At 47.8% G+C, this 26,282-nt stretch overlaps 1 protein-coding gene across 1 annotated transcript in view; it reads left to right on the top strand.

Annotated features, from left to right (window-relative positions):
- ITGA9 (integrin subunit alpha 9) overlaps nt 1–26,282 on the top strand; it is a 286,676-nt gene that overhangs the window by 29,326 nt on the left and 231,068 nt on the right. Inside the window, exons 5-7 of the mRNA XM_029049589.2 lie at nt 11,932–11,999; nt 17,977–18,103; nt 25,207–25,292. Coding sequence (XP_028905422.1) covers nt 11,932–11,999; nt 17,977–18,103; nt 25,207–25,292 — 281 coding nt within the window. The remainder of the gene's footprint in view (nt 1–11,931; nt 12,000–17,976; nt 18,104–25,206; nt 25,293–26,282) is intronic.

Raw genomic sequence — 26,282 nt, 5'->3', positions numbered from 1 at the left:
CACACACACACAGACACGGACCGGCACACACAGAGACAGACATGCTCACAGACAGACACGCACCCAGACACACACAAACACACATAGACACATACAAACACAGATGCACACACAGGCACAGTTACACAGACAGACGGTCACACACGCAGACATTCACATACACACAGACGTGCTTGCAGACATGCATATACAGACAAAATAACAATGACACACATACACAGACTTGCACACTCATACATAGACACAAACACAGGTACACACACACACAGACAAGTACTCGTAGACAGATGTGCTCACTGACAGACACGCACAGGCACACACAAGGACACACGGAGATACACACGCATATCCCTTCAGGGCACTGGCAAGAGTTCTTTTTAACCGTCTTGAAAACAGAATAATGACAATCCCTCCCTTCCCACTGGACAGCGGTGCTTATCGAGCAAGGAAGCCACCCCTGCCTCTCTCTTCTCTGGCTTTCGGGAAGCAATAGAAGGAAACCCTGCCACCATGGAGAGCATCCTGGCCAGGGAGGAGAGATGACTGGAAGCTCCCCGGTTTGAGGCTGATCTCTGGGCTAAGCTGTGCCGCTCTGTGGTTAGGGCTATGGCTGGTGCTCTCCCTCCACCCACTTCTGCTTTTCTCTAATTATCCCCAGGTCTGGTGGGTGCCAAAAGAGGCCAACTAAGAAATGAGAAAATCGGCTCCGGCTCCCTTCCCTCTCCGTTGCGTCCCCGTAGAGAGGGCTAATGGAGATTCTCACAGCCCCCTGGACTACTTCTCCTTTTTTAAATAGTATTTGTTAAGTGCTTAAAATGTACCAGGCACCATAGTAAACACTTGGGTGAATACAAGCTAATCAGGCTGGACGCAGTCCCTGTCCCTCATGGGGCTCATTGTCTTCATCTGCACTTTACCAGTGAGGGAATGGAGACTCAGAGAAATGAAGTGACCTGCCCTATAAGGTCACATTAGTGGCAGAGCTGGGATTAGAATCCAGGTCCTTTGAAACCCTAGGCCTGTGGTCTATCCACCTGGTCGTGCTACTTCTTGGTCTAGGCCGGGGTGGGCAGTGGTAAGTTGGGGGAGAGCCTGGATTGAGGACAGAGCAATTACTGGTTTGCATGGAAGCAGCGTGGCTCAGTGGAAAAGAGCCTGGGGCTTTGGAGTCAGGTCATGAGTTTGACTCCCGGCTCTGCCACTTGTCAGCTGTGTGACTGTGGGCAAGTCACTTAACTTCTCTGTGCCTCAGTTACCTCATCTGTAAAATGGGGATTAACTGTGAGCCTCACGTGGGACGACCTGATTACCCTGTATCTACCTCAGTGCTTAGAACGGTGCTCTGCACCTAGTAAGCGCTTAATAAATACCAACATTATTATGGTTTTTGATTTCAAAATCATATTTATTGAGTACTTTCTGTGCACAGAGTACTGTACTAAGCACTTGGGAGAGTACAATAAAACAATATACCAGACATGTTCCCTGCCCATAATGAGTTTACAGTCAGAAAATAGCAGTGGCTCCGGGAAAACAGTTTGGCTTAGTGGATCAAGCACAGGTCTGCCACATCTGCTGGGTGACCAAGGGCAAGAGGCTTTACTTCTCTGGGCCTCGGTTACCTCGTCTGTAAAATGGGGATTAAGAAGTCCCACGTGGGACAGGGACTATGTCCAACCCGATTTGTTAATCTCTACTTCAGCGCTTAGAACATGGCATGATATATAGTAAGCACTTAACAAGTACCATAAATATTATTATTCTCATTATTATTTATAAAATCCTCCCAGAGCCAAAAAGGCAGCTTGCAGAGTCTGGCATGATCGGCCTCCACCTCCGTGTGGAGAGCAGTAGGGGTAAAGCGGGTCGGACAGGGACTTTCCTATTGCCACCAGGAGGCTGCTTAGTTTCCAGAAGCTTCTGAAATGCCCCAAGCATTTCCTGTAGTCGTTATCCGCTCGGCTGCCAGGATCACCGGGCACCTGGGGAGAGAGCTTAACCCAGAGGGGGCTCATGAGAAAGGAGAGCAATGGGGTCTCCTGCCTTCTCCCCCCACACGCATTTCAGCACATGTTCCCCTTCTCCTGCTGTGGGTTGCTTTACCCTTTAAAAAACATGGCTGTCCAATTCTAAAGAGACTCAACTTCCCCTTCTGAGAGGAAGTGTCCTGATAGGGAACTCTTCATCCTCCAAAAATGAGGTCTCATGGAGTGGAGGTTGGGTTGGAGGACTGTGAAGGGCAACAATTGAGAAGCAGTATGGTGTAATAGATAGAGCAGAGGCCTGGGAGTCAGAGGACCTGGGTCCTACTCTAGACTGTAGTCTGTAAACTCTTTGTGGGCGGGGAATGTGTCTTCCAACTGCTATATTGTGCTCTCTCAAGTGCTAGTCCAATGTTTTGCACATAGTAAGTGCTCAGTAAATACCACTGATTTCCTGATTGATTGATTAATCCCAGCTTTGCCACTTCCTTGCAGTGAGGCTTTGGACAAGTTACTTAACTTCTCTGTGCCTCAGTGACCTCATCTGTGAAATGGAGATTCAATACCCATTCATTAATTCGTTCAATCATATTTATTGAGTGCAGATCACACTGTACTAAACACATGGGAGAGTACAGTACAACCCGTTCTTCCTTCTACTTAAACTGGGTTTCCCACAAGGGACTATGTTCGGTCTGATTATCTTGTTTCTACCTCATCGCTTAGCATAGTTCTTGGCACAGAGTGAATGCTTAATGAATGTCACCACTTGTTCCGGGGGTCATGTGGGGGATGTGGGCATCTAAGGAAGAGAGCTCTGTCTGTCCAGGTGTTAAGGACCACTTGCCACTCCACTTTGTGGATGGAGAAATAGAAACTGTGTAAGGGTGACTTTGGCACTTGGATCTGTACCCTTTATTCACCCCACCCTCAGCCCCACAGCACTTTTGTACATATCCATAATGTATTTTTTAATGTTTCTCTTCCCCTCTAGACTGTAAGCTCCTTGTGGACAGGCTACGTGTCTACCTGCTTTGTTATACTGTACTCTCCCGAGTGCTTAGTATGGTGCTCCGTGCACAGTTAGCGCTCAATAAATGCCATTAATTAACAGATTGATTTATATGCCCCAAGGTGCAGAACATGTCTTTGGGGAAACCAGGAGCTTCCCTGGAAGGCAAGATGGCCCACCTTTTTCGGACTCTCTGGGTCTCTTTAGAACGTGGGGCTCTTGGTTGGTGAGGGTGGCCCTCCCCATAACTGGGACCCCTGGCCCCTGCAGAAACTAGGTAGCTGTTTGACTCTAAGAGTCCATTTTGGCAACCTTTCAGGTGTTTCCTGTGTTTGACTGGGTGGGAAGTGTCACCAGCGCAGCCTGCAGAGAGACAGGAAGTGCCGAGGCAGGAGGAAATGAGAGGGATTTCAGGAAATGGGCCCAAACAGAACACACCTGGAAGTCCAACAATCAGTCTGGCCTCGAGGGCAGGAGATGAAGGGGGGGCTGGCCTAGAAGGGCCTGGCTAAGTGACCTTCTCCAGGAAAATCCCACTGGTCAGTTGGTTCCACCTGGATCCCTCAGGCTGAGGGATGGACAGGGTTGAGGCCTGCTTCTCACCTTAAGTTGTCGGAGTAGGTTCTAGTGTATCTGATTCCCAGTCTTTTGAGGCATGGGCAACTTCCCTCCGGGCCTCAAGATTACTGATGAGGGGAACGGTGTTGTGGAGCATCAGGGGAGGGGAAACATACATGGGCAGAGAGGGCAGGGTGGGTGGGTGGGTAGGACTGTCCCAGTGGGGACTGGTCTTGGTCCTTCAGGAACAAAATGACGGGACGGAAAGTGCCCAAGCGTCACACGACAGATGGCCATTTTAGCAGCCCAGGGTTGATACTTCGGGGGCGGGGGGGGGTTGCTCCCAGCTCATGTGCGGGAAGAGAAAGGGGGGCGAGAGTAGCGTTTCACCCACACCGTGTTGATCCAAGGACCCCTGTAACAGTACACTGGCTCCTCTGAAACGAAAAATGAACCTACGCCATCATAATTGATTCTACCATTTCCCCCAAAGAAGTATGGCTTTAATGCCATTTTGATGCTTCCTCCAGGCACCCTACACTTTGAAATGCCCATCCGCAGCAGGGTCACAATGACAGATAACTGAATGATCTCATCTGTCTAGATTATTAGTGCCCGAACCCTTAGGTTTCCACTCCATCAGGCTCCTGGAAAGTGTCGTTTGCTTGGAGAGATGGTGTTTTCGGAAGTTCTTCCTTCTCGGGTTAAAACAGCCAGAACAGGAAGCTGGCTTTCTGCATCTTCTCACGGCCCCAAAGCCAAGTCTTGAGTAGATCCTTACCATCAGATTCAGGGCCTCTGTCCCCCTAACTAATCCTGGCTCTTCTCCCATTACAGCCCAGCTCATACACTCTGCTCCTCTCCGACAGACAAAAATAATAATAATAATAATTGTGGTATTTGTTAAGTTCTTACTATGTGCCGGGCACTGTACTAAATACTGGGGTAGATACAGGGCAATTGTGTTGTACCCAGTCCCTGGTCCCACATGGGGCTCACTTTCTTATTCCTCATTTTACACAATAGGTAACCAGGCCCAAAGAAGTGAAGTGACTTGCCCAAGGTCACCCAGCAGACAATTGGCAGAGCCATGGAATAAAACCCAGGTCCCTGTAACTCTCAGGCCTGGGCTCTATCCATTAGACCATGCTGCTTCTCTCAGATAGGCGATTTCCCCATTTTCAATGACCTATTGAAATCATGTCTCCTCCAAGAAGCCTTCCTGACCAAGCTCTCCTCCACCCATCTTATTTTCCCTCCCCTTTTCCAAACAGTTAGCCCCACACCCAGTCTATTCTTCATTCCACTGCCCGGATCATCTTCCTGCAGAAACGCTCTGGGCATGTCACTCCCCTCCTTAAAAACCTCCAGTGGTTGCCCATCAACCTCTGCACGAAACAAAAACTTCTCACTCTGGGCTTCAAGGCTCTCCATCACCTTGCCCCCTCCTACCTCACCTCCCTTCTCTTTTTCTACTGCCCACCCCGCACTCTGCCGCTCACCTCCTCACCATCCCCCGTTCATGCCTATCCCGCCGTCGACCTCTAGCCCATGTCCTCCCGCTGTCCTGGAATGCCCTCCCTCCTCACCTCCACCAAACTAACTCTCTTCCCCTCTTCTAAGCCCTACTGAGAGCTCACCTCCTCCAAGAGGCCTTCCCAGACTGAGCTTCCCCTTTTCCCTCTGCTCCCTCTGCTCCCTCTCTGCTACCCCTCCACCCTCTGCTCCCTCCCCCTTCCCCCCTTCACCTCCCTTCAGCTAAGCCCGCTTTCCCTCTGCTCCTTCCCCCTCCCTTCCCCTCCCCTCAGCACTGTGCTCATTTGTATATATTTTTATTACCCTATTTATTTTGTTAATGAGATGTACATCCCCTTGATTCTATTTATCGTGATTATGTTGTCTTGTTTTTGTTGGTCTCCCCCGATTAGACTGTAAGCCCATCATTGGGCAGTGATCGTCTCTATCTGTTGCTGAATTGTATATTCCAAGTGCTTAGTACAGTGCTCTGCACATATTAAGGGCTCAATAAATGCTATTGAATGAATGAATGAATGAACCCCAAGCACTTAGTTACTCTTTCATCACTCCCACAGACATCACCCCCAGCATTTATGTACATATCTTTATATTCCCTTGCTTCCCCTGCCTGTAATTTATTTTATTGTGTCTTCCCCTGTAAACTCCTTGAGGGTGGGAATTGTGTCTACCAGTTCTATTGTACTGTGCTTTGCACACATTAAGGACTAAATAAGTAGCCTTGATTGACTGATCCAGCCAAAGTTCTCAGGAAACATCGATGCCATTTGTTTGCTTGCTTGTTTTTTTTTATGCTATCTTCTAAGAACTTACTATGTTCCAGGCACTAAACTAAGATCTGGGCTTGATAGTCACAGTCCACTTTGCTCATGGAGCTCATATTCTTAGTCTCCATTTTACAGATGAGGTAACTCAGGCACAGAAAAGTGAAATAATTTGCCTAAGGTCACAGAGCAGATGCGTGGCAAAGTTGGAATTAAAACCCAGGTCTTTCTGACTCCCGGGTCTGTGCTCTATCCACTAGAATCTGTTGCTTCTCTGCCATTTTGACCCTGGTATCTGAGCTGTCTCATTTAGAAATGAAATCTTGCCTGGATTGTGTTTAGGGGGTAGTTATGGTGTAGTGCTGTCTTTGCGGGGGTCAGAGCCTTTTCAAAAACCTTGACAATGGGATGAAGTCTCATATATGTAAACAGACATGTCAAAAAAGAAGGATGCTCTGAAAATATGCAATGTTGCCTGAGCCCAGCAAGGGAAAAAAAATGAGCACCCCCTACCTCCCCCCTTTCCCCCCCCCAAAAATGAAAAAATGGATATTAAGGAAATAAATTATTAGAGTAAATATTATGACATGTTTTAGTTGTCTTCTTAATCTTCCTCTCCTCTATGGGGAGAAATCTTCTAGGGGCTGACATAAATATTCATTACTTTAGCCTTGTCCATTTATTATTTACATGCATAATGTGAATATTTAGAAGAGAGCGCTTTCCTCTGTCTGAGCTGTGGTATTTGACTGTGGTATTTGTTAAGCACTTACTATGTGCCAGGCACTGTACTAAGCCCTGAGGTGGTTACAAGGAAATTGGATTGTTCACAGTCCCTGTCCCATGCGGTGCTCAATCCCCATTTTAGAGACGAGGTAACTGAGGCTCAGAGAAGTGAAGTGACTTGACTAAAATCATACAAAAGACTAGTGGCAGAGCCGGGATTAGAACCCATGACCTCTGACTCTCAGGCCAGTGATCTGTCCATTATGCCAAGCTGCACTTTGGGGCGCAACAACTGTCCAAGATTGTCAACTGCTTTCTCCTCAGGGGTGGACGTGAGGAGTGAGGGGAGTGAGGGCCAGATCAAGAATGGGAATAAAGCATTCCCCCCCTTCTCCCTCCCTGCCTCCCCCCGGCCTCGGCTCCGGTGTTCGGCCGAGACTCCGTGGGTGGTGAGGGGCTGCCCCTCCGACCCTCCAAACCTCAACTTCCCCCCACCGTTCGTTCATCTTCCCGCCCGCCACTGGCACGGTTCCCGGGCCCCTGGGAGCCTCCGCTGACGGAAGCCAAATGTTGCCAGTCGGCGGCACTTGGCCAGGGAACTGTCAACTTCGGAGAAAGACGTGATTTGAAAAGTCCCTTAAGAGGCACGAAATCCCCTTTCCCCTGCTCCATTAAGACGTAGTGGGAGGAGGGGGTGTCATTCTGGGGGAAGGATACCAGCTGACAGGGTTTCAGACTGACTGGAGGCTGGAGGCAGAGAATGCCCCACCCAAAAAAAACAAACAAAAAACAAGCAAATCTTCACTGGCTACCTATTCCTCTCCGCATCAAGTAGAAACTCCTTGACCATTTTTTTTTCCTTTTACGTATTTGTTAGTGCTTTCTAAGTGCCAGGCACTGTTTTAAATGCTGGGGACTGTGTCCAAGCCTATTTGCTTGTATTCACCTCAGCGCTTAGTACACTGCCTTGCACACAGTAAGCCCTTAACAAATACCACTGTTAATATTATTGTGGAGCAGCGTGGTGTAGTGGAAAGAGCACGGGCTTGGGAGTCAGAGGTTGTGGGTTCTAATGCTCACTCGGCCACTTATCAGCTATGTGACTTAGGGCAAGTCACTTAACTTCTCTGTGCCTCAGTCACCTCCTCTGTAAAAAGGAGATTAAGACTGTGAGCCCCACGTGGGACAACCTCAGTACCTTGTATCTACTCCAGAGCTTAGAACGGTGCTTGGCACATACCATTATTATTATTATTATTATTATTATTATTATTATCTCAACCTAATCAGGTTGGACACAGTCCCTGTCCCACATAGGGCTCATAATCTCCACTCCATGCCCATCATGGAGCTCACACTCTTAATCCCCATTTTACAGATGAGGGAACTGAGGCCCAGAGCAATGAAGTGACTTGCCCAAGGTCACACAACAGACATGTGGCGGAGCTGGGATTAGATTGACTCACAGGCCCAAGTTCTATCCACTAGACCACGGAGCTTCAATATTAGACCTTTTACCATAAGGTGCTCCATCTTCTCACTCCCTTCTACTTATCTACTTATCTCCCCTTCTAGACTGTAACCTCTTTTTGGGCAGGTAATATGTCTGCTTATTGTTATATTGTACTCTCCCAAGTGCTTGCACTCGGAGCACTCGATAAACAAGATTGAATGAATCCACTTTCCTCTCCCACTACTTCCCAGCTCATGCCTCATGTTCCTGCTAAGCTTATGACTTGCTGGACCTCGTTCTCCTCCCACTGACATCTCACTCTCCTTTCGTATTCATCCATTCATTCAATTGTATTTATCGAGTGCTTCCTGTGTGCAGAGCACTGTCCTGAGTGCTTGGGAGAGTACATTATGACAATCAACAGTCACATTCCCTGTCCTCAATGAGCTAAAAGTCTGTGGGGGGAGACAGATATCAATACAAATAAATCAATGACAGATATGTGCATAAGTGTTGTGGATCTGAGAGAGGGGCAGAGTAAAGGGAGCAAGTCAGGGCGACGAAGAAGGGAGTGGGAGATGAGGAAAAGTGGGGCTTAGTCTGGGAAGGCTTCTTGGAGGGATGTGCCTTCAATAAGGCTTTGAAGGCAGGGAGAGTAATTGTCTGTCGGATCTGAGGAGGGAGGGCTTTCCAGGCCAGAGACAAGATGTAGGCTAGGGGTTGGCGGCGAAACAGGCAAGATGATCGAGGCATGGGGAGAAGGTTAGCATTAGAGGAGCATAGTGCGTGGGCTGTGATTATTTCCAAAGGGCGCCGTCTCTCCCCATCTTCAAAGCCCTTCCAAAATCACTCCTTTTCCAGGAGTCTTTCCCAGATTAGTCTCTTCTATCTCCTCTTTGGCCCCCAATTGTCACCTGAGCCCGTCTATGCCACCTACACAGTTAAATTGTCACAACTCCCCTAGCCTTTAAGGTACATGTATTCTGTCTCACTTTCTCCTGTGTATAATTTAAGTGTCTGTCTCCCACACAAGCTCCTTGAGGGGAAGGATCTTGTGGACTAATGCTATTGTACTCTCCCAAGTGTACTCAATAAATGCTATTGATTGATAATAATGTTGGCATTTGTTAAGCGCTTAGTATGTGCAAAGCACTGTTTTAAGCACTGGGAGGATGCAAGGTGATCAGGTGTCCCACATGGGGCTCACAGTCTTAATCTCCATTTTGCAGATGAAGTAACTGAGGCACAGAGAAGTCAAGTGACTTGCCTAAAGTCACACAACTGACAAGCGGCGGAGTCGGAATTTGAACCCATGATCTCTGACTCCCTGGCCCGTGCTCTTTCCACTGAGCCACGCTGCTTCTCTAAGATTAAGATTGATCTAAGTCATGACATCCCAGGAACACTTGGCATACTTGCAGTGCCACCCCAACCCTCCTAAAATCTGGGCAACTTTCCAGCGACCCTGGGGCAAGCCAGAGGGTACGGCTTAGTGGTTAGAGCCGGACCTGAAAGTCAGAAGGTCCTGGATTCTAGTCCTAGCTCTGCCACTTGTCTGCTGTGTGAGCTTGGGCAAATCACTTCACTTCTCTGGGCCTCAGTTACCTCTTCTGTAAAATGGGGATTATGACTGTGAGTGACTGTGAGCCCCATGAGGAACATGGACTGTGTCCAACCTGATTAATAATAATAATAATGTTGGTATTTGTTAAGCGCTTACTATGTGCCGAGCACTGTTCTAAGCGCTGGGGTAGACATAGGGGAATCAGGTTGTCCCACATGGGGCTCACAGTCTTAATCCCCATTTTACAGATGAGGGAACTGAGGCACAGAGAAGTTAAGTGACTTGCCCACAGTCACACAGCCGACAAGTGGCAGAGCTGGGATTCGAACTCATGAGCCCTGACTCCAAAGCCCATGCTCTTTCCACTGAGCCACCTTGTACCTACCCCAGTGCTTAGAATAGAACTTGGTACATAGTAAGTGCTTAACAAATACCATTAAAAAAAAAAAGGCTGGTTTCCTCGGGAAGTGAGACTTGTTATTATAGCAAAATTTAAGTGCTTACCCTGTGCCAAGCACTGTCTTTACGACTGGAGTAGTTAGGAGGTAATCTGATTGGGCCCAGTCATTTCTCCCTCTGCCACCATGACTGTAGCGGGCTGAATTTGCCATAAGGCCTAGGAGGGGCCTAGGTTTCTGCCCAGCTTCTAGGAGCTAAGTGCATTTCCCAGGATTTTCCACCACCAACTGATCACCCCCATCATCCTGAAACTGGGCCCCTCCCTGCGCTGGGTATGGTGCGGGTTGAGCCGATAGCCAATTTGCTGTTCAGTGGACTTGAGCCTCCTCCGGAGGGTAGTTTCCTCCGGTCTTTGTGTGTCCAGGGGTGGTCTAATTATTCAGGAGGCCTCGTTCTGAGTTCAATGGAGAATCCAGGGTCAGCAGGAGAAGGAAGAGGGAGTCAGCAGGGGACACCCAGGAAGAGTAGTAATTCAATTGAAATTCCATTGTCATTCCGCAGTCTGCTAATGGCCACTTATTGTACTCTGTAGTCCAGCTGTGAGATGTGGTAGGTTGAATTCCCCTGACTCTGTCCCCAGCACCACCCCTACCCATCTAATAATAATAATAATGTTGGTATTTGTTAAGCGCTTACTATGTGCAGAGCACTGTTCTAAGCACTAGGGTATACAGGGAATCAGGTTGTCCCACATGAGGCTCACAGTCTTAATCCCCATTTTACAGATGAGGTAATTGAGGCACAGAGAAGTTAAGTGACTTGCCCACAGTCACACAGCTGACAAGTGGCAGATCCAGGATTCGAACCTATGACCTCTGACTCCAAAGCCTGTGCTCTTTCCACTAAGCCACTCTGCATCTAGGGGGGCTTGGGGTGGGTAAGGGTTATGGCTTTGTTGTGGCAGTGTCAGCTTTTCCTTTTCAGGTGTGGAGTCTGCAATTTTTTATTTCATGGTATTTATTAAGTGCCTACTATGTGTGGGACTCTGAACTAATCACTGTGGTAGATACAAGGTAATCAGAATGGACACAACCCCTGTCCCACATAGGAATCACAGTCTTAATCCCCATTTTATAGATAACTGAGATACAGAGAAGTGACTGGTACAAGGTCACCCAGCAGACAAGTAGTGGAGCCAGAATTATTAATAATGATAATACTCATATTTGTTAAGCACTTTGTGACAAACATTGTTCTAAGCACTGAGGCATGCACAAAGGTCATCAGTTTGGGGACAATCACTGTCCCACATGGGGCTCACCGGAGGGAGTATAGGTATTTACATTTGAGGAAACTGAGGCACAGAGAAGTTAAATGATTTGCCCAAGATCACACAAGAAGCAATTGGCAAAGCTAGGATTAGAACCCAGATCCTCTGACTCCCAGATCTCTGTTGTATCCACTAGACCACACTGCTTCTCCCTGCACCTGTGGTGCCCCTCTCTCTCCCTCCCTCCCTTTGTCTCTTTCTCCCTACCTCTTTCCCTCCTGCTCTTCCTTCCTCCCTCCCTCTCTCCCTCCCTCCCTCCCTCTCACTTTTCCTTCCTGCCTCTCTCCCTCATGCTCTTTCTTCCTTTCCTCCCTCCCTCCCTCTCTTCTTCCTTTCGCCCCCGGAAGCAGAAATCAAACCAGGTAGTATGCTTGGGCTAGCCACACATCTGTCTTCTTGGCAGTGGTGGCAGTGGGAAGACCCAGATTTCTGAGTTCTCTGGATTCCCGAGGTTTTCCTTCCCCGGCTCGGTTTGTCGCAACACTCGGGAAGGACATGTGAGACAGGGTGGAGGCTGGGGGTGGGGTGAGGGTGGAGGGGCCCTGCTCTGAGTCCCCCATAGCTGGACCAGCCCACGTGACCATGGTGTGTTTTTTCTCTACCGCAGAGTACAAGAAGAAGTACGGAGAGGAGCATGGCTCCTGTCAGGCTGGCATAGCCGGCGTCTTCACTGAGGTGGGTAGGAGATGTTTGAATATTTCTGTTTCCCATCTGCCCTCGCCTCAGGCACCTGCTGGCATGAACAACACTCACCCAGGCCCTCCACTGCTTCCTCCACAGAAGCAACCAGTGTCCTGGGCTGTGGGTCTCGGCCTCCTCTGCCTGCAATCTAATAGTGGTATTTATTGAGCGCTTACTGTGTGCAGAACACTGTACAAAGTACTTGAGAGAGTACAGTATAACAATATCATAGACATATTCCCTGCCCTAAACCAACTTTCAGCCTAGAGGGGGAGACAGGCATTAACAGAAACAAATAAATTACAGAAATGGACATAAGCTCTGTGGGGCTGAAGGGGCGGTGAATGAAGGGAGCAACTCAAGGGGACACAAAAGGGAGTGAGAGAAAAGGAAATGAGGGCTTAGTCAGGAAAGGTCTCTTGGAGGAGATGTGCCTTCAATAAGACTCTGAAGGTGGGGAGAGTGATGTTCTGTTGGATGTGAAGAGGGAGGATATTCCAGGCCTGAGGCAGGATAGGGGAGAGATAGACAAGATGGAGGTACAGTGAGTAGGTTAGCATTAGAGGAATGAAGTGTGCGGACTGATTTGTAGTAGGAAAGTAGTGACGTGAGGCAGGAAGGGAGATTTTTCACAGATGATAAAACTGAGGCCCAGGGATGTTAAATGATGGGCCCGAGGTCATGCAGTGGGCAAATTGTCAGGGCCGGGAGGAAAACTTAGGTTCACTGACTCCCAAGTTGGCTCTTTACACTAGACCACTTGGCTTCCCAATCATCCATCAGTCAATCAATGGAATTTATTGAGTGCTTACCATAGGCAGAGCACTGAATTAAGTGCTTGGGAGTGTACAGTATAATATAGTTGGTAGACACGTTCCCTGCTTACAAGGAGCTTACAGTCTAGAAGGGGAGAATGACAATAAAATACATAAAGGGGAAAGAGCAGAGTAAGGGATATGATTTTACTAGGCGGTAGATTGTACGCGCCCTCTAGATTGTAAACTCACTGTGGGCTGGGAACATGTTTACCAACTCTGTTCTATTATACTCTCCCAAGAGTTTACTACAGTGCTGTGCACACAGTAAGTGTTCAATAAATACCCCTGTTTGATTCACTGACATGTACATAAATGCTATGGGGCTGAGGATGGGATGATAATCAAGTGTTTAGGGACATAGATGGATTTTGGAGCAAATTAAATAAAGTGGCCTTTTGAAGGCCAAATGACTCGACTTAGACTAGCATATTTTGGACACATAATCAGCAGGACTAATTCTCTGGGGAAGACACTGATGCTACGAAATGTCCAGGGAAAACATGGAAGAGGCAGACCGGCAGCTAGGTGGATAGAGGCCATAACGATGATAATGGAAGAACCATTAGAAAGGTTGCAGATCATGGCAGCGGACAGGATGTTCTGTAGAAAGTATATCCATGGAGTTGCTATGAATTGGAAGCGACTCCACAGCACTTAATAATAATAATAAGGGCACAGATCCAAGTGCCTGAGTGATGCAGAAGGGAGAGGGAGTAGGGGAATAAGGATTTAGATGGGGAAGCCTTATTTTTTGGAGATGGGATTTTAAGAAGACTTTGAAGGTGGAGAGAATGGAGGTCTGTCAGATATGAAGCGGGACGGCATTCCAGCCCAGAGTCAGGACGGGGGTGAGACGACGACCGTGAGGTTGATGAGGTTGAGGCACAGTGAGTAGGTTGGCATTAGACGAGCGAAGTGTGCAGGCTGGGTTATAGAAGAAGAGCAGCGAGGGAGGAGGGGGCGAGCTGATTGAGTACTTTAAAGCTGATGGTGAGGAGTTTTCACTTGCCCCTCCTCTAGCTCCAAAAGCCTGCGAGAGCTAGAGGAGAATCCTCTGTCAGTCCCCTAGTGCCCAGGAGCCCCAGAGTCCCCTCCACCCGTACTGCACTGTACAGTCCTCTAGACCATAAGCTCGTCGTGGGCAGGGAATGTGGCTGTTACATTGTTGTATTGTGCTCTCCCAAGCGCTTAATACAGCATTCTGCACACAAGTACTCGGGGCGTAGAGGATAAAACACGGAGTCAGAAGGTCACAGGTTCATTCATTCTATCGTATTTATCGAGCACTTACTGTGTGCAGAGCACTGTACTAAATCCTGCTTGTCTGCTGTGTGGGAGGGGTGGGAGAGGAGGGTAGCAGCAGGCAGGTGGTCGGAGCGGTCGCCGGTGAGGACTGCTTTAAGTCGGGATGGGCGGCAGCAGTGGAGGAAATCACCACCCTGGCCCGCCAGCTGCAGCTGGTCCCCAGCAGCTGTTTCCTGATGCACATGAGGCATCAAACCCTACTTCTCTTCCCAGGCCCTCAGGCCCCTCCCTCTCCTCCGAGCCCAACCCGCTTTGCTCCCGGGATCGCCACCTCCCTTCCCCCTGGACACCGCGGCGGTCTGGCTCTGAGCCCATCTGGAGAGACACCAGGTCAACGGAATAATAATAATGACTGTGGCATTTGTAAGGCACTTGCTATGTGCCAGGCACTGTGCTAAGTGCTGAGGTGGATACAAGTAAATCGGGTTGGGCGCAGTGCCTGTCCCATGTGGGGCTCACAGTCTTAACCCCCATTTTACAGATGAGAAACAGCCTGGCATAGTGGAGTGGGCCTAGGAGTCAGAAGGTCAAGGGTTCTAATTCCGCTTCCGCCACTTGTCTGCTGCGTGACTTTGAACAAGTTGCTTTACTTCTCTGCACCGCAGTTACCTCATCTGTGAAATGGGGATTAAGACTGCGAACCCCACGTGGGACAGTCTGTGAAAGCGCTCAATAAATATGATTGAATGAATGATTGACTACCACTACTACGTTACTACTATCACCACCAGCTCTCCCAACCAAAGGATGGCTCCAGCCCCGAATCCTGGACCCACAGAACAGGTGCTTGGACACCCATTTCCTTCCCGGTTTCTATAAGTCAGCTGACACCCATCCTGTTTCTCCAGGGGTAGTATGGTACATTGCCAGAGGGCGTGTCTTCCACTCTGCCTGGGAATCTGCTCGCTGGACACTTCCCGTCCGTCCGTCTCTCCCAGTAGCCTCTTCCCTCTTCAGAAGGGGAAATGTACCCTCTGCTGTATTTGGAATGTACCCATTTGGTTCCATATTGACACCGGAGGGTCTCACTGCCTACCCTGGAACATGTGACTTCAGCCACCGGGAAGTCCAAGTTGTAGCCTGTGGCCCTGGCTTGGCAGAGGCAAGACTTCTATTTTATTTATTATTTATTTATGGTCCTCGTTAAGTGCTTCCTATAATAATAATGATTATGCTATCTGTTAAGCACTTACTATGTACCAGGCTCAGTACTAAATGCTGAGGTGGATGCAAGCAAATCGAGTTGGGCACAGTCTCTGTCCCACTTGGGCCTCACAGTCTGAATCCCCATTTGACAGATGAGGTAATTGAAGCACTGAAAAGTGAAGTGACTTGCACAAGGTCACAGAGCAGACAAGTGGCAGATGCATGATTAGAACCTGTGAAGCCATGAATTTATGTATCAAGCATTGTTCTAAGCAGTGGGTAGATCGGTTAAGTTAATCGGGTAGGACACAGTCCCTTTCAGTCAGTCAATTGTATTTATTGAGCTTTTATTGTCATTCATTCATTCATTCATTCATTCATTCATTCATTCATTCATTCATTCATTCATTCTCATTAAGCCTTTACTGTGTGCAGAGCACTGTACTAAGTGCTTGGGAGAGTACACTGTAACAGTAAACAGATATATTTCCTGCCCACGATGAGCTTACAGTCTAGAGGAGGAGACAGACATTAACATAAATAAATAAATAAATTACAGCTATGTACATAAGTGCTTTGTGCAGAGCACTGTACTAAGTGCTTGGGAGAGTACAATATAACAATATAATACAGGACTCACAGTGTTAAGTATAAGGGAGAGCAGGTGTTGAATCCCTATTTTACAGTTGAGGAAACTGAGGCCCAGAGAAGTGAAGTGACTTGCCCAAGGTTACACAACGGGCAAGTGATAGAGCCAGAATTAGATCCTAAGGCCTCTGACTCTCTGGCCTTTGCTCTTTCTGAATTTCTTCTGGCTTTGAATCCATTAAAAGCTCAGTTCAGCATAGCCTCATGATGCTATTATTTGCGTTCACACATTCAAATCTAGAGAGAGATATGACCACCCCTCCTCAATTTTGTCTCTCCCTTCATTCTTTTATTTTCTGAGAGGGAGAGAGGAAGAGGATTAAAAGCAGCATGGCATAGTGTATAGAGCATGGTCCTGGGACTCAGAAAGTCATGGGTTCTAATCACAGCTCTGCCACTTGTCTGCTGTGTGAACTTGGGCAAGTCACTTCACTCCTCTGTGCTTCAATTCCCTCATCTGTAAAATGGGGATTGAGACTGTGAGCCCCACATGGGACAGGGACTGTGTCCAACTCGATTTGCTTGTATCCACCCCAGTGCATAGAACAGTGCATGGCATATAGTAACTTCCTAACAAATACCATTATTATCATTATTATCATTGTTATTAATATTATTAATTATAATAATAATAAAAAAGAGTAACCAAACTAGAGAGAGATGAGGTATAGTCTTCTGTTTTAGATGACTGTGTTGAGGTGCTGTGTTAGGTGGCTGTTTTTAGGATGCCCATAGTCTTCCCCACATCCCCCAAGAGAAGGAGGACAGAGGACAGATCTGGAGGGACAAGATGCTGGAAATACACCCTCTGGTGGGCTGGGGAAATCCTTATGAACTCAAGCACCAAGGAATAAATATCCCCCTTCTACTTAAACCCCATGTGGGACAGGGACTGGGTCTAACCTGATTAACTTGGTGCTTGATACATAGCAGGTGATTAACAGTGAAATAATAATAATAATTGGCTGGTTTCTCACCATATAGACACAGGGCCAACCGAGGAATTTTCAAGAAAAAGTTGGTTAAAAGAAATCCTTTGCCCTTGTCTGACCCAGTCCAATTAATGTCTCTCTCCCCCCTAGACTGTAATCTCACATGGACAGGGAATGTGTTGGTTTGTTATTATATTATCCTCTCCCAAGCACTTAGTACGGTATTCTGCACACAGTAAGCACTCAATAAATACAATTGAATGAATGAATGAACGAATGAATAGGTGTTAGTTGAGTTCCTGTTTTGTGACACTTCTGGGAGAGTCCATAAAGCCCTGAGAAATCATGCAGAAGAGTCATTCATTCATTCAATCATATTTTTTGCGTGCTCACTGTGTGCAAAGCAATGTAACTCTTGGGAGAGGACAGTATAACAATGAAGAGACACCATTACCTGCCCACAACAAGCTTACAGTGTAGAGGGGGAGACAGACATTAATAGAAATAAATGAATGACATCTGTGGACAAAAGTGCTGTGGGGCAGGGATGGGGGATGAATAAAGGGAGCAAGTCAGGGCGAGGCAGATGGGTGTGGGAGAAGAGGAAAGGTAGACTTAGACAGGGAAGGCGTCTTGAAGGAGATGTGCCTTCAATCAGGCTTTCAAGTGGAGTGAAGAGAGTCCTGGTGGAGGCCCTGCAGAACACTGTACTAAGTGCTTGGGGGAGTACAGTATAATACGGTTGGTACACACGTTCCCTGCCCACAAGAGAAGCAGCGTGACCTAGTAGATACAGCACAGTCCTGGAAGAGAGAAGCAACTGGGTTCTAATCCTGGCCCTTCCACTTGTCTGCTACATGACCTTGGGCAAGACACGTCTCTTTTCTGTGTCTCAGTTACTTCATCTGTAATGGCAATTAAGACTGGGAGCCCCATGTGGGACATGGACTGTGTCCAACGTGGTTATCTTGTATCTTCCCCAGGGTTTAGTAGTGCCTGGCACCTAATTACAACTTAACAAATACCATTAACACTAACAGCCACAGTTTGTCTCTGCTTTCACGGCCCTTAGCCTTCCCTCTACTCTGCCCTTCTGTGTTCATTTGGCTCTGTTTCCTGCAGGAGCTGGTGATTATGGGAGCTCCCGGCTCCTTCTACTGGGCCGGAACGGTCAAAGTGCTGAACCTCACCGACAACACCTATTTCAAGCTGAATGACGAAGCTGTGAACCGGCGCTACACTTACCTGGGTGAGTGGCCATCCTAACCCATAGGCCTCTGGGGCTAGTGAGCCTATTTAACGTAGGCCACACAGGCACAGAGAGGAATAGCCAGAGCAGTCTGGTTCTTTGGCTGGGGAGAGAGCTCGGGCCTGGAAGTCAGAAGGACCTGGCTTCAAAACCCTGGCTCTCTGCTTGTCTGCTGGGTGAACTTGGGCAAGTCACTTCACTTCTCTGGGCCTCAGTTCCCTCATCTGTAAAATGGGGATGAAGACTGTGAGCCTCCTGTAGAACCTGGACTGTGTCCAACCTGATTTGCTTGTATCTGTCCCGGTGCTTAGTATGGTGCCTGGTACATAGTAAGCGCTTAGCAATTACCATTTAAAAAATTAAAAGAAGATTGATTGTGAAGTCCCCTTTCAGGTAGGCAAAGGGGCCAAGTTCAGCTGCCAACTCAAAATTTCAAACAGAGTGAATGGGGTCTCATTCACTAGGAAACGAGTAGTGGTTTCCCAGCTCCAACCCTGAAATTCAGAACTCGGCAATTGCACAGTGGTCAAGGGCTTTCTTTTAATAAACCTGGAGTCAGTAACTGTCCCGGCAGGCAGCAGCAGCCTAATGTTAATGTTAATTAAAGAAACCAAAGAGTCTCCCTCTTCTTGTCCCAGTGCTCGTCTTGAAAAAAAAATGAACAAATTGAGCAGCTTCCCCTCCAAGCATAATTCAGGGAAGTGGACATGTGTGTTTAAGGGCTTTGGCTTGCCTTTACTTGTTTACCTGTGAATTATAAGGCTTAGACCTTGGGTAAGGCAAGAGGTCTGTAATTCCCAACTGAAAATGGAGTGGAATACCGGATGGCCATGGAATTGAAAGAAACCATGGGTTTGCAATTAGTAGATGCCGTTAGAATAGTTATACTTTACCTTTCTAATGACAATAATTGAGTTTCCTCCTGAATTATTCTTCTGCTTTGCCTCCTCTTTCACCTACCCCTTCGGCTCTTCTTTTTCCTCCTTCTCCTCTTCTACCTCCTCCTCCTTCTCTTCCTCTTCTTCTTTCATCTTCCTCTCCTCCTCTTCTTTCTCCTCCTTTTATCTCCTCCTCTTTTCTCCTCTTCCTCCTCTTCCCCCTCTTTCATCTCCTCCTCCTCCTCCTCTTCCTTCTCTACCTCCTCCTCTTTTCCCCTCTTTCTCCACTTTCTCCTCTTCCTCCTCTTTCTCCTCTTCCTCCTCATTCTCTCCCTCCTCCTACTCTTCCTCTTCCTCATTCTCCTCCTTCTCTTTCCCCTTCTCCTCCTCCTTTTCTTTCTCCACCTTCTCCTCTTTCTACTCTTTCTCTACTTTCTACTCTTCTCTTTCACCTCCTCCTCATTTTACTCCTCCTCTTTAACTTCCCCTCCTCCTCTTCTTTCTCCTCCACCTCCTCCTTTTTCTACTCTTCCTCCTCTTTCACCTTCTCCTCCTCCTCATTCTCCTTCTCCTCTTCTTTGTCTTCCACCTCCTTATTCTGCTCTTCCTTTACTTTCTACTCTTCCTGCTCTTTCACCTTCTCCTCCTCCTCATTTTCCTCCTCTTCCTCATTCTCCTCCCCCTTTTCTCCTCCTCCTCCTCCTCCTCATTCTCCTTCTCCTCATTCTCTTCCTCCTTTTGTTCTTTCTCCTCTCCCTGACACAAACCCTCCCAGGCCTGGGTGGGAAAGCTTATAGGTGCCAGTTGAAAGTTAGATTTGTGTTTGATGGGGTCCTTGGGTGCTGGGATCCGAGGCCAGGTGGGGTTTTGAAATGTTTGACTCCCTGTAGCCTTGAAGAAGACCTGAATCTACCCCAATCTGGGTCTGTTCTCATTTTGGGAACCGGGGGTAAAGCAAATAAACCTCTTTGTCTCCCTTTCCCCAACTCTGAACTCAACAGGTCTGGATTCATCTCAATTTCAAATGTGCAACAAGAAGTTCGGGGTCCTGGGTGAAAGCTGGTCAGCCTCAGACCCTGTAGTAGTAATAATAATAACAATAACAATAATAAGAGTAATGATAAGTATTTGTTAAATGCATACTATATGCTAAGCACTAGGGTAGATTAATCAGTCACTCAGTTGCATTTATTGAGTGCTTACTTTGTGTATAGTTCTGTACTAAGCGCTTGGGAGACTACAGTATAACAGAATTGATAGAAACGTTCCCTGCCCACAATGACCTTAGGCTGGGGGGGAACAGGCATTCATACAAATGAATAAATGATGGCTATGGACATAAAATACAATATACATGTGGGATCACAGTCTAAGCAGAAGGAAGAGCGGGTAATTTAATCTGTTTATTGCAGATGAAGAAACGGAAGCCTAGAGAAGTTAAGTGACTTGATCAAAGTCACACAACAGGCAAGTGGTGGAGCCGGGACTAGAATACAGTTCTAATATAGCCGGGTTCGACTCCCAGCTCTGTCACTTGTCAGCTGTGTGACTGTGGGCAAGTCACTTAAGTTCTCTGTGCCTCAGTTACCTCATCTGTAAAATGGAGATTAACTGTGAGCCTCACATGGGACAACCTGATTACCCTGTATCTACCCCAGCACTTAGAACAGTGCTCTACACATAGTAAGCGCTTAACAAATACCAACATTATTACATAGGTCTCCTGACATCCACGCCCATGCTCTTTCCACTAAGCCACACTACTTCCCTGAATAATAATAATGGCATTTGTTAAATGCTCATTATGTGCCAAGCACTGTTCTAAGCACTGAGCACTTTTCTAAACGCTGAAGGGAGTAGGTTGCAAACACTCGCCATCAGTCCTCAACTGGGGAGTCAAAGCCCACATCCTGCAAGGCCAGGGCGGGGCAAGAGGCTCCCCAAATAATAATATAGTGATGGTATTTGTTAAGTGCTTACAGCTGCTGGGGTGGATACAAGCAAATAGAGTTGGACACAGTCCCTATCCCACGTTGGGGCTCACAGTCTCAGCCCCCATTTTACAGATGAGGAAATTGAGGCACAGAGAAGTGAAGTGACTTGCCCAAGGTCACACAGCAGGCAAATGACAGAGCCGGGATTAGAATCCTTGACCTTCTGACTCCCAGGCCCATATTCTAACCACTGTCCCATGCTGCATATCCCAGAGGGGGAGTGTGTATGAGTCCGGAACTAGGAAAAATTCATGGTGAAGTGGGCATGGACCCTTTCTGGCACCCCCTGATGGGCTGGATCAGTTTTCAGGGTGGAGTCCTGGGTTTTTTAGTGGTATTTGTTAAGCACTTACTATGTGCCAGGCACTGTACTAAGCTCTGGAGTAGAAACAAGGTAATCAGATTGGACACAGTCCATTTCAGTCAGTCAGTTGTATTTATGAATCCAGCACTGTACTAAGCACTTGGGAGAGGACAATATAACCCACTTAGGACTTACTATCTTAATCCCCATTTTACAGATGAGGGAAGAGAGGCACAGAGAAGTGAAGTAACTCTCTCAAGGTCACAAACAACAGACAAGTGGGGATCTGGGTTTAGAACCCAGGTCCTTCTGACTCACAGGCCTGTGCCCTATCCACTAGGCCAAACTGCTTCTCCTCTAGACTTAAAGCTCGCTGTGGGCAGGGAATGTACCCATTACCCTGGTATACTGTACTGTCCCAAGAGCTTAGTACAGCGCTCTGCACACAGTAAGTGCTCAATAAATATGATTGACTGACAAGTTAGCAGTCTATATTTAGGTTAACACCCCCCTTCCTCAGGAGATGGGGAATCCCAACTTCACTGTCTCCTACAGCTCCCAGGAATCCACAGCGATTTCTTCCTGGCCAAAGAGGAGGGGAATCCCTGCCGATGCACCCCCACCCTCTGCAACACCCCTCCCCTCTATCCCCTAGGGGAAATATCTGGGATTTTGGCAGTGCTTCTACTCTGGATCCTTCCCGGAGTGTCTGGATGTGGAGCCAAAGCTTCAGTCTCCAATTGGATTAGTGTGGAATTGCAACATCTTCAGACTCAGGCGAAAGTCTGATTGAAATTTGGTTTCCGCCGAGCTGGCCAGATGGCCACACCCAGGGTCAACCTCCTCCTCCTTGGAATCTTGCTGACCCCTCCTTCTCCTCCTATCCAGGCCAGACCACTCTACCCACTCCCATCCTTGGACATAGTCAATCCCTAAGATGGAAAATGAGATTTCCCTGCCCCCTGGGATTCTCGGATAATTCATGGCTCATGTCTGCTTTACCTTTATTTATTTTTCTTTTTCTTAATGGTATTTGTTAAACGATTACTATGTGTCAGGCACTGTACCAAACGCTGGGGTAGATACAAGCTTACAAGCTAAACAGATTGGGCACAGTCCTTGTCCCACATGGGGCTCACAGTCTAAATGTGCACTTTATAGATGAGATAACTGAGGCACAGAGAAGTGAAGCGAGTGGCCCAAGTTCACACAGCAGATGAGTAGGAGAGCTGGATTTAGAACCCAGGTCCTTCTGACTCCCAAAGGTGTGCGCTATCCATTAGGACATCATTAAGTTCCTGGGGAGAAGGAACAGAAATCTGTATTTGTTCACCTGGTGGGGATTGCACCCTGAACAAGTCACTTAAGTCTCTCCAGACTCTCTTCAGACCCTCATTTTCCTTCTGCCATTGCTTTTTTTTTGGTAATGGTATTTGTTAAGTGCTTACTATGTGCCAGGCACTGTACTAAGTCCTGGGGCAGATACAAAATAATCAGGGTGGACACAGTCCCTGCCCACATAGGACTCCCAATCTTAATTCCCACTGTACAGATGAGGTCACTGAGGCACAGAATAGTAAGGTGATTTGTCCCTGGTCACCCAGCAGACAAGTGGCGGAGTCAGGATTAGAACGTAGGTCCCCAGTCTCTCAGGCCCGTGATCTTTCCACTAAGCCACACTGCTTCTTGGAGTAATAGTGGGGGTGGTGATGGTGATGAAGATATAAGGAGTGAGGACAAAATGACCTTTATCCATCATCAAGACAGATCAAGCATCAGCTGAGAGCTTGATATCACTCTTCCGTAGACTTCTCCCACCTTCTAGACTGTGAGCCCATTGTGGGCAGGGATTGTCTCTTTTTGTTGCTGAATTGTACTTCCTGAGCACTTAGTACAGTATTATGCATACAGTAAGCGCTCGATAAATTCAATCAAATGAATGAATGACTTAAAAATTTGTAGATATCAGGTTTTTTTAAGGTATTTGTCAACACTGTTCTAAGCACTGGGGTAGATCCAAACTAATCAGGCCAGATAGAATCCCTGTCTCACATGAGCTCACAGTCAGGTAGGAGGGAGTGCAGGTATTGAATCCCCGCTTTGCAACTGAGGAAACTGAGCCTCAGAGGAACCTGAGCTGAGGAAACTGAGAAGTGAAATGACTTGCTCAAGATCACATGGCAGGCAAGAGGCAGCACTGGCATTAGAACCCAGGTCCTCTGGCTCCAAGACCTGGGCTGTATCCACGAGCCCTTGTTGCTTCCCTGTCAGAAGTATGGTTTTTCTATGGCCCTGCGGCCCTGAGTCTGAAATGAATTCACCATGTGGACAAAGTCAGAATTTATTAACATCTGAGACTAGAATCCATCTGTAGTAGTAGAATCCTCTAATAATAATAATGTTGGTATTTGTTAAGCACTTACTATGTGCAGAGCACTGATCTAAGTGCTGGGGGAGATACAGGGTAATCAGGTTGTCCCATGTGAGGCTCACAGTTAATCCCCATTTTACAGATGAGGTAACTGAGGCACAGAGAAGTTAAGTGACTTGCCCACAGTCACACAGCTGACAAGTGGCAGAGCTGATTTGAACCCATGACTTCTGACTCCCAAGCCCAAGCTCTTTCCACTGAGCCACGCTGCTTCTCTAAACTAGTCTAAACTCTAGACTTATGGGTACTGCAGGTGTCAACAAATGATATTTATTGAGCGCTTACCTTGTGCAGAGCAGCGTGGCTCAGTGGAAAGAGCACGGGCTTTGGAGTCAGAGGTCATGAGTTCGAATCCCAGCTCTGCCACTTGTCTGCTGTGTGACCTTGGGCAAGTCACTTCACTTCTCTGTGCCTCAGTTACCTCATCTGTAAAATGGGGATGAAGACTGTGAGCCCCATGTGGGACAACCTGATTCCCCTGTGTCTACCCCAGCGCTTAGAACAGTGCTCTGCACATAGTAAGCGTTTAACAAATACCAACATTATTATTATTATTATTACTGAGCACCAGCTGGGAGAATTCATTAGAGTAACTGACATGATCCTTGTTTTCAGGGAGCTTACAGGTAGGGATCCCAGCTGGAGGTTGTCCTGTGACCTCTGGGAGGGGTGAGCAGGGCTGGTGAATAGGTCAGTAGTCCTCCATTTTCCCTCAGGGAATTTCCTCTTGAACTCTGTGCCCAAGTCAGCCTATCGGCTGTATTTATTGAGCCTTTACTGTGTGCAGAGCACTGTACTAAGCACTTGGGAGAGGAGAGTACAGTTTAACAACATAACACACACATTGTCCGACCACCTCAAGCTCACAGTCTAGAGGGGGAGACAGACATTAATATAAATAAATAAATTACAGACATGGACATAAGTGCTGTGGGGTTGAGACGGGGGGATGAATAAAGGAAGCAAGTCAAGGTGATGCAGAAGGGAATGGGAGAAGAGGAAAGGAAGGCTTAGTCAGGGAAGGCCTCTTGGAGGAGATGTGCCTTTAATCAGGCTTTGAAGGAGGGGAGAGTCATTGACTGTCTGATATGAGGAGGGAGGATGTACCAGGCCAGAGGCAGGAAGTGGGCAAGAGATTGGCGGCAAGATAGAGAAGATGGTGGTACAGTGAGAAGGTTAGCGTAAGAGGAGCGAAGTGTGCCGGCTGGGTTGGAGTAGGAGAGCGGCGATGTGAGATAGAGGTGGGCTTGATGATTGACCGCTTTACAGACGATGGTGAGGAGTTTCTGTTTGATGTGGAAGAGGATGGACAACCACCAGAAACACAAAAGCCTGGTGGTCCCATGAGAAGGGGCCGATGGTGGCTTTCTGGCTGTTGCTGATTATTTTTTTCTCCCAAGGGTAGCTGGGGGCTGAAGGCGTATGGCTATTCTGGTGCACTGACCTCCTGCTTCCCCTCTCTCTCTCCCGACCCCATCCTGACCCTTCCCATTCAGGCTACGCCGTGACCGCGGGACATTTCTCCCATCCGACTGCCACCGACGTGGTAGGAGGAGCTCCCCAGGATGAAGGCATCGGGAAGGTAAAAGATCCCCCCAGTCGAGCAGTGTCCCAGATGGAAGGTGGCGTCTCTGTGCCCAGCAGCTCAGCCAACCTCTTCTGGCCCGCCTGGCATCGGGCAGAGCAGGAGATCAAATCAACCTTCTTCGGTGGCTCTGTAATGCCCAGTGGGTGTGGAAGCCCGGGCGGGAGGGAGAAGGCGTAGAGGACAATGATAATAATAACAACAATAATAATTGTGATATTTGTTAAGCGCTTACTATGTGCCAGGCACTGTTCTGAGTCCTGGGATGGATACAAGGTAAGCAGGGTGGACACAATCCCTGTTCCACATGGGGCTTACAGTCTTAATCCCCATTTCACAGTTGAGGTAACTGAGGCAAGGAGAAGCCAAGTGACTTGCACAGGGGTAAACAGATATGTACATATATGCTGTGGGGTTCGGAGGGAGGATGAATGAAGGAGCAAGTAAGAATGGCGCAGAAGGGAGTGGGAGAAAGGAGAGGAGGGCTCAGTCAGGGAAACCTTCTTGGAGGAGTTGGAGCCTTTTTGAAGGCTTTGAAGTGGGGGAGAGCAATTATCTCTCTGATGGGAGGAGGGAGGGCATTCCAGGCCAGAGGTAGGATGTGGGCGAGAGGTTGATGGTGAGATAGACGAGATGGAGGTACGGGGAGAAGGTTGGAATTAGAGGAACGAAGTGTGCAGGCTAGGTAGTCTTAGGAGAGTAGCAAGGTGAGGTAGGAGGGAGCAGGGTGACGAGTTCTTTAAGTCCAATGATGATGATTCCATTCCCTCTGCTCCACCTGCCTGTTGCCTTAGTTCTGAGCATTTCTCCCACAAGGCAGTGGGGTGGGAGGAGAGAATCCCAGGACACCCTGTTGTACATGAGGGACTCCTGCTGTGATGATGATGATTATGGCATTTGTTAAGCACTAACTATGAGCCAAGCACTGTTCTAAGCACTGGGGTAGGTACAAGGTTATCAGGTTGGATGCCATCCCTGCCCCAAACG

This window comes from Ornithorhynchus anatinus, chromosome 21 (genome assembly GCF_004115215.2).
Source record: "Ornithorhynchus anatinus isolate Pmale09 chromosome 21, mOrnAna1.pri.v4, whole genome shotgun sequence".
Taxonomy (NCBI): domain Eukaryota; kingdom Metazoa; phylum Chordata; class Mammalia; order Monotremata; family Ornithorhynchidae; genus Ornithorhynchus; species Ornithorhynchus anatinus.
This window is presented reverse-complemented; position numbering and strand designations above follow the sequence as displayed.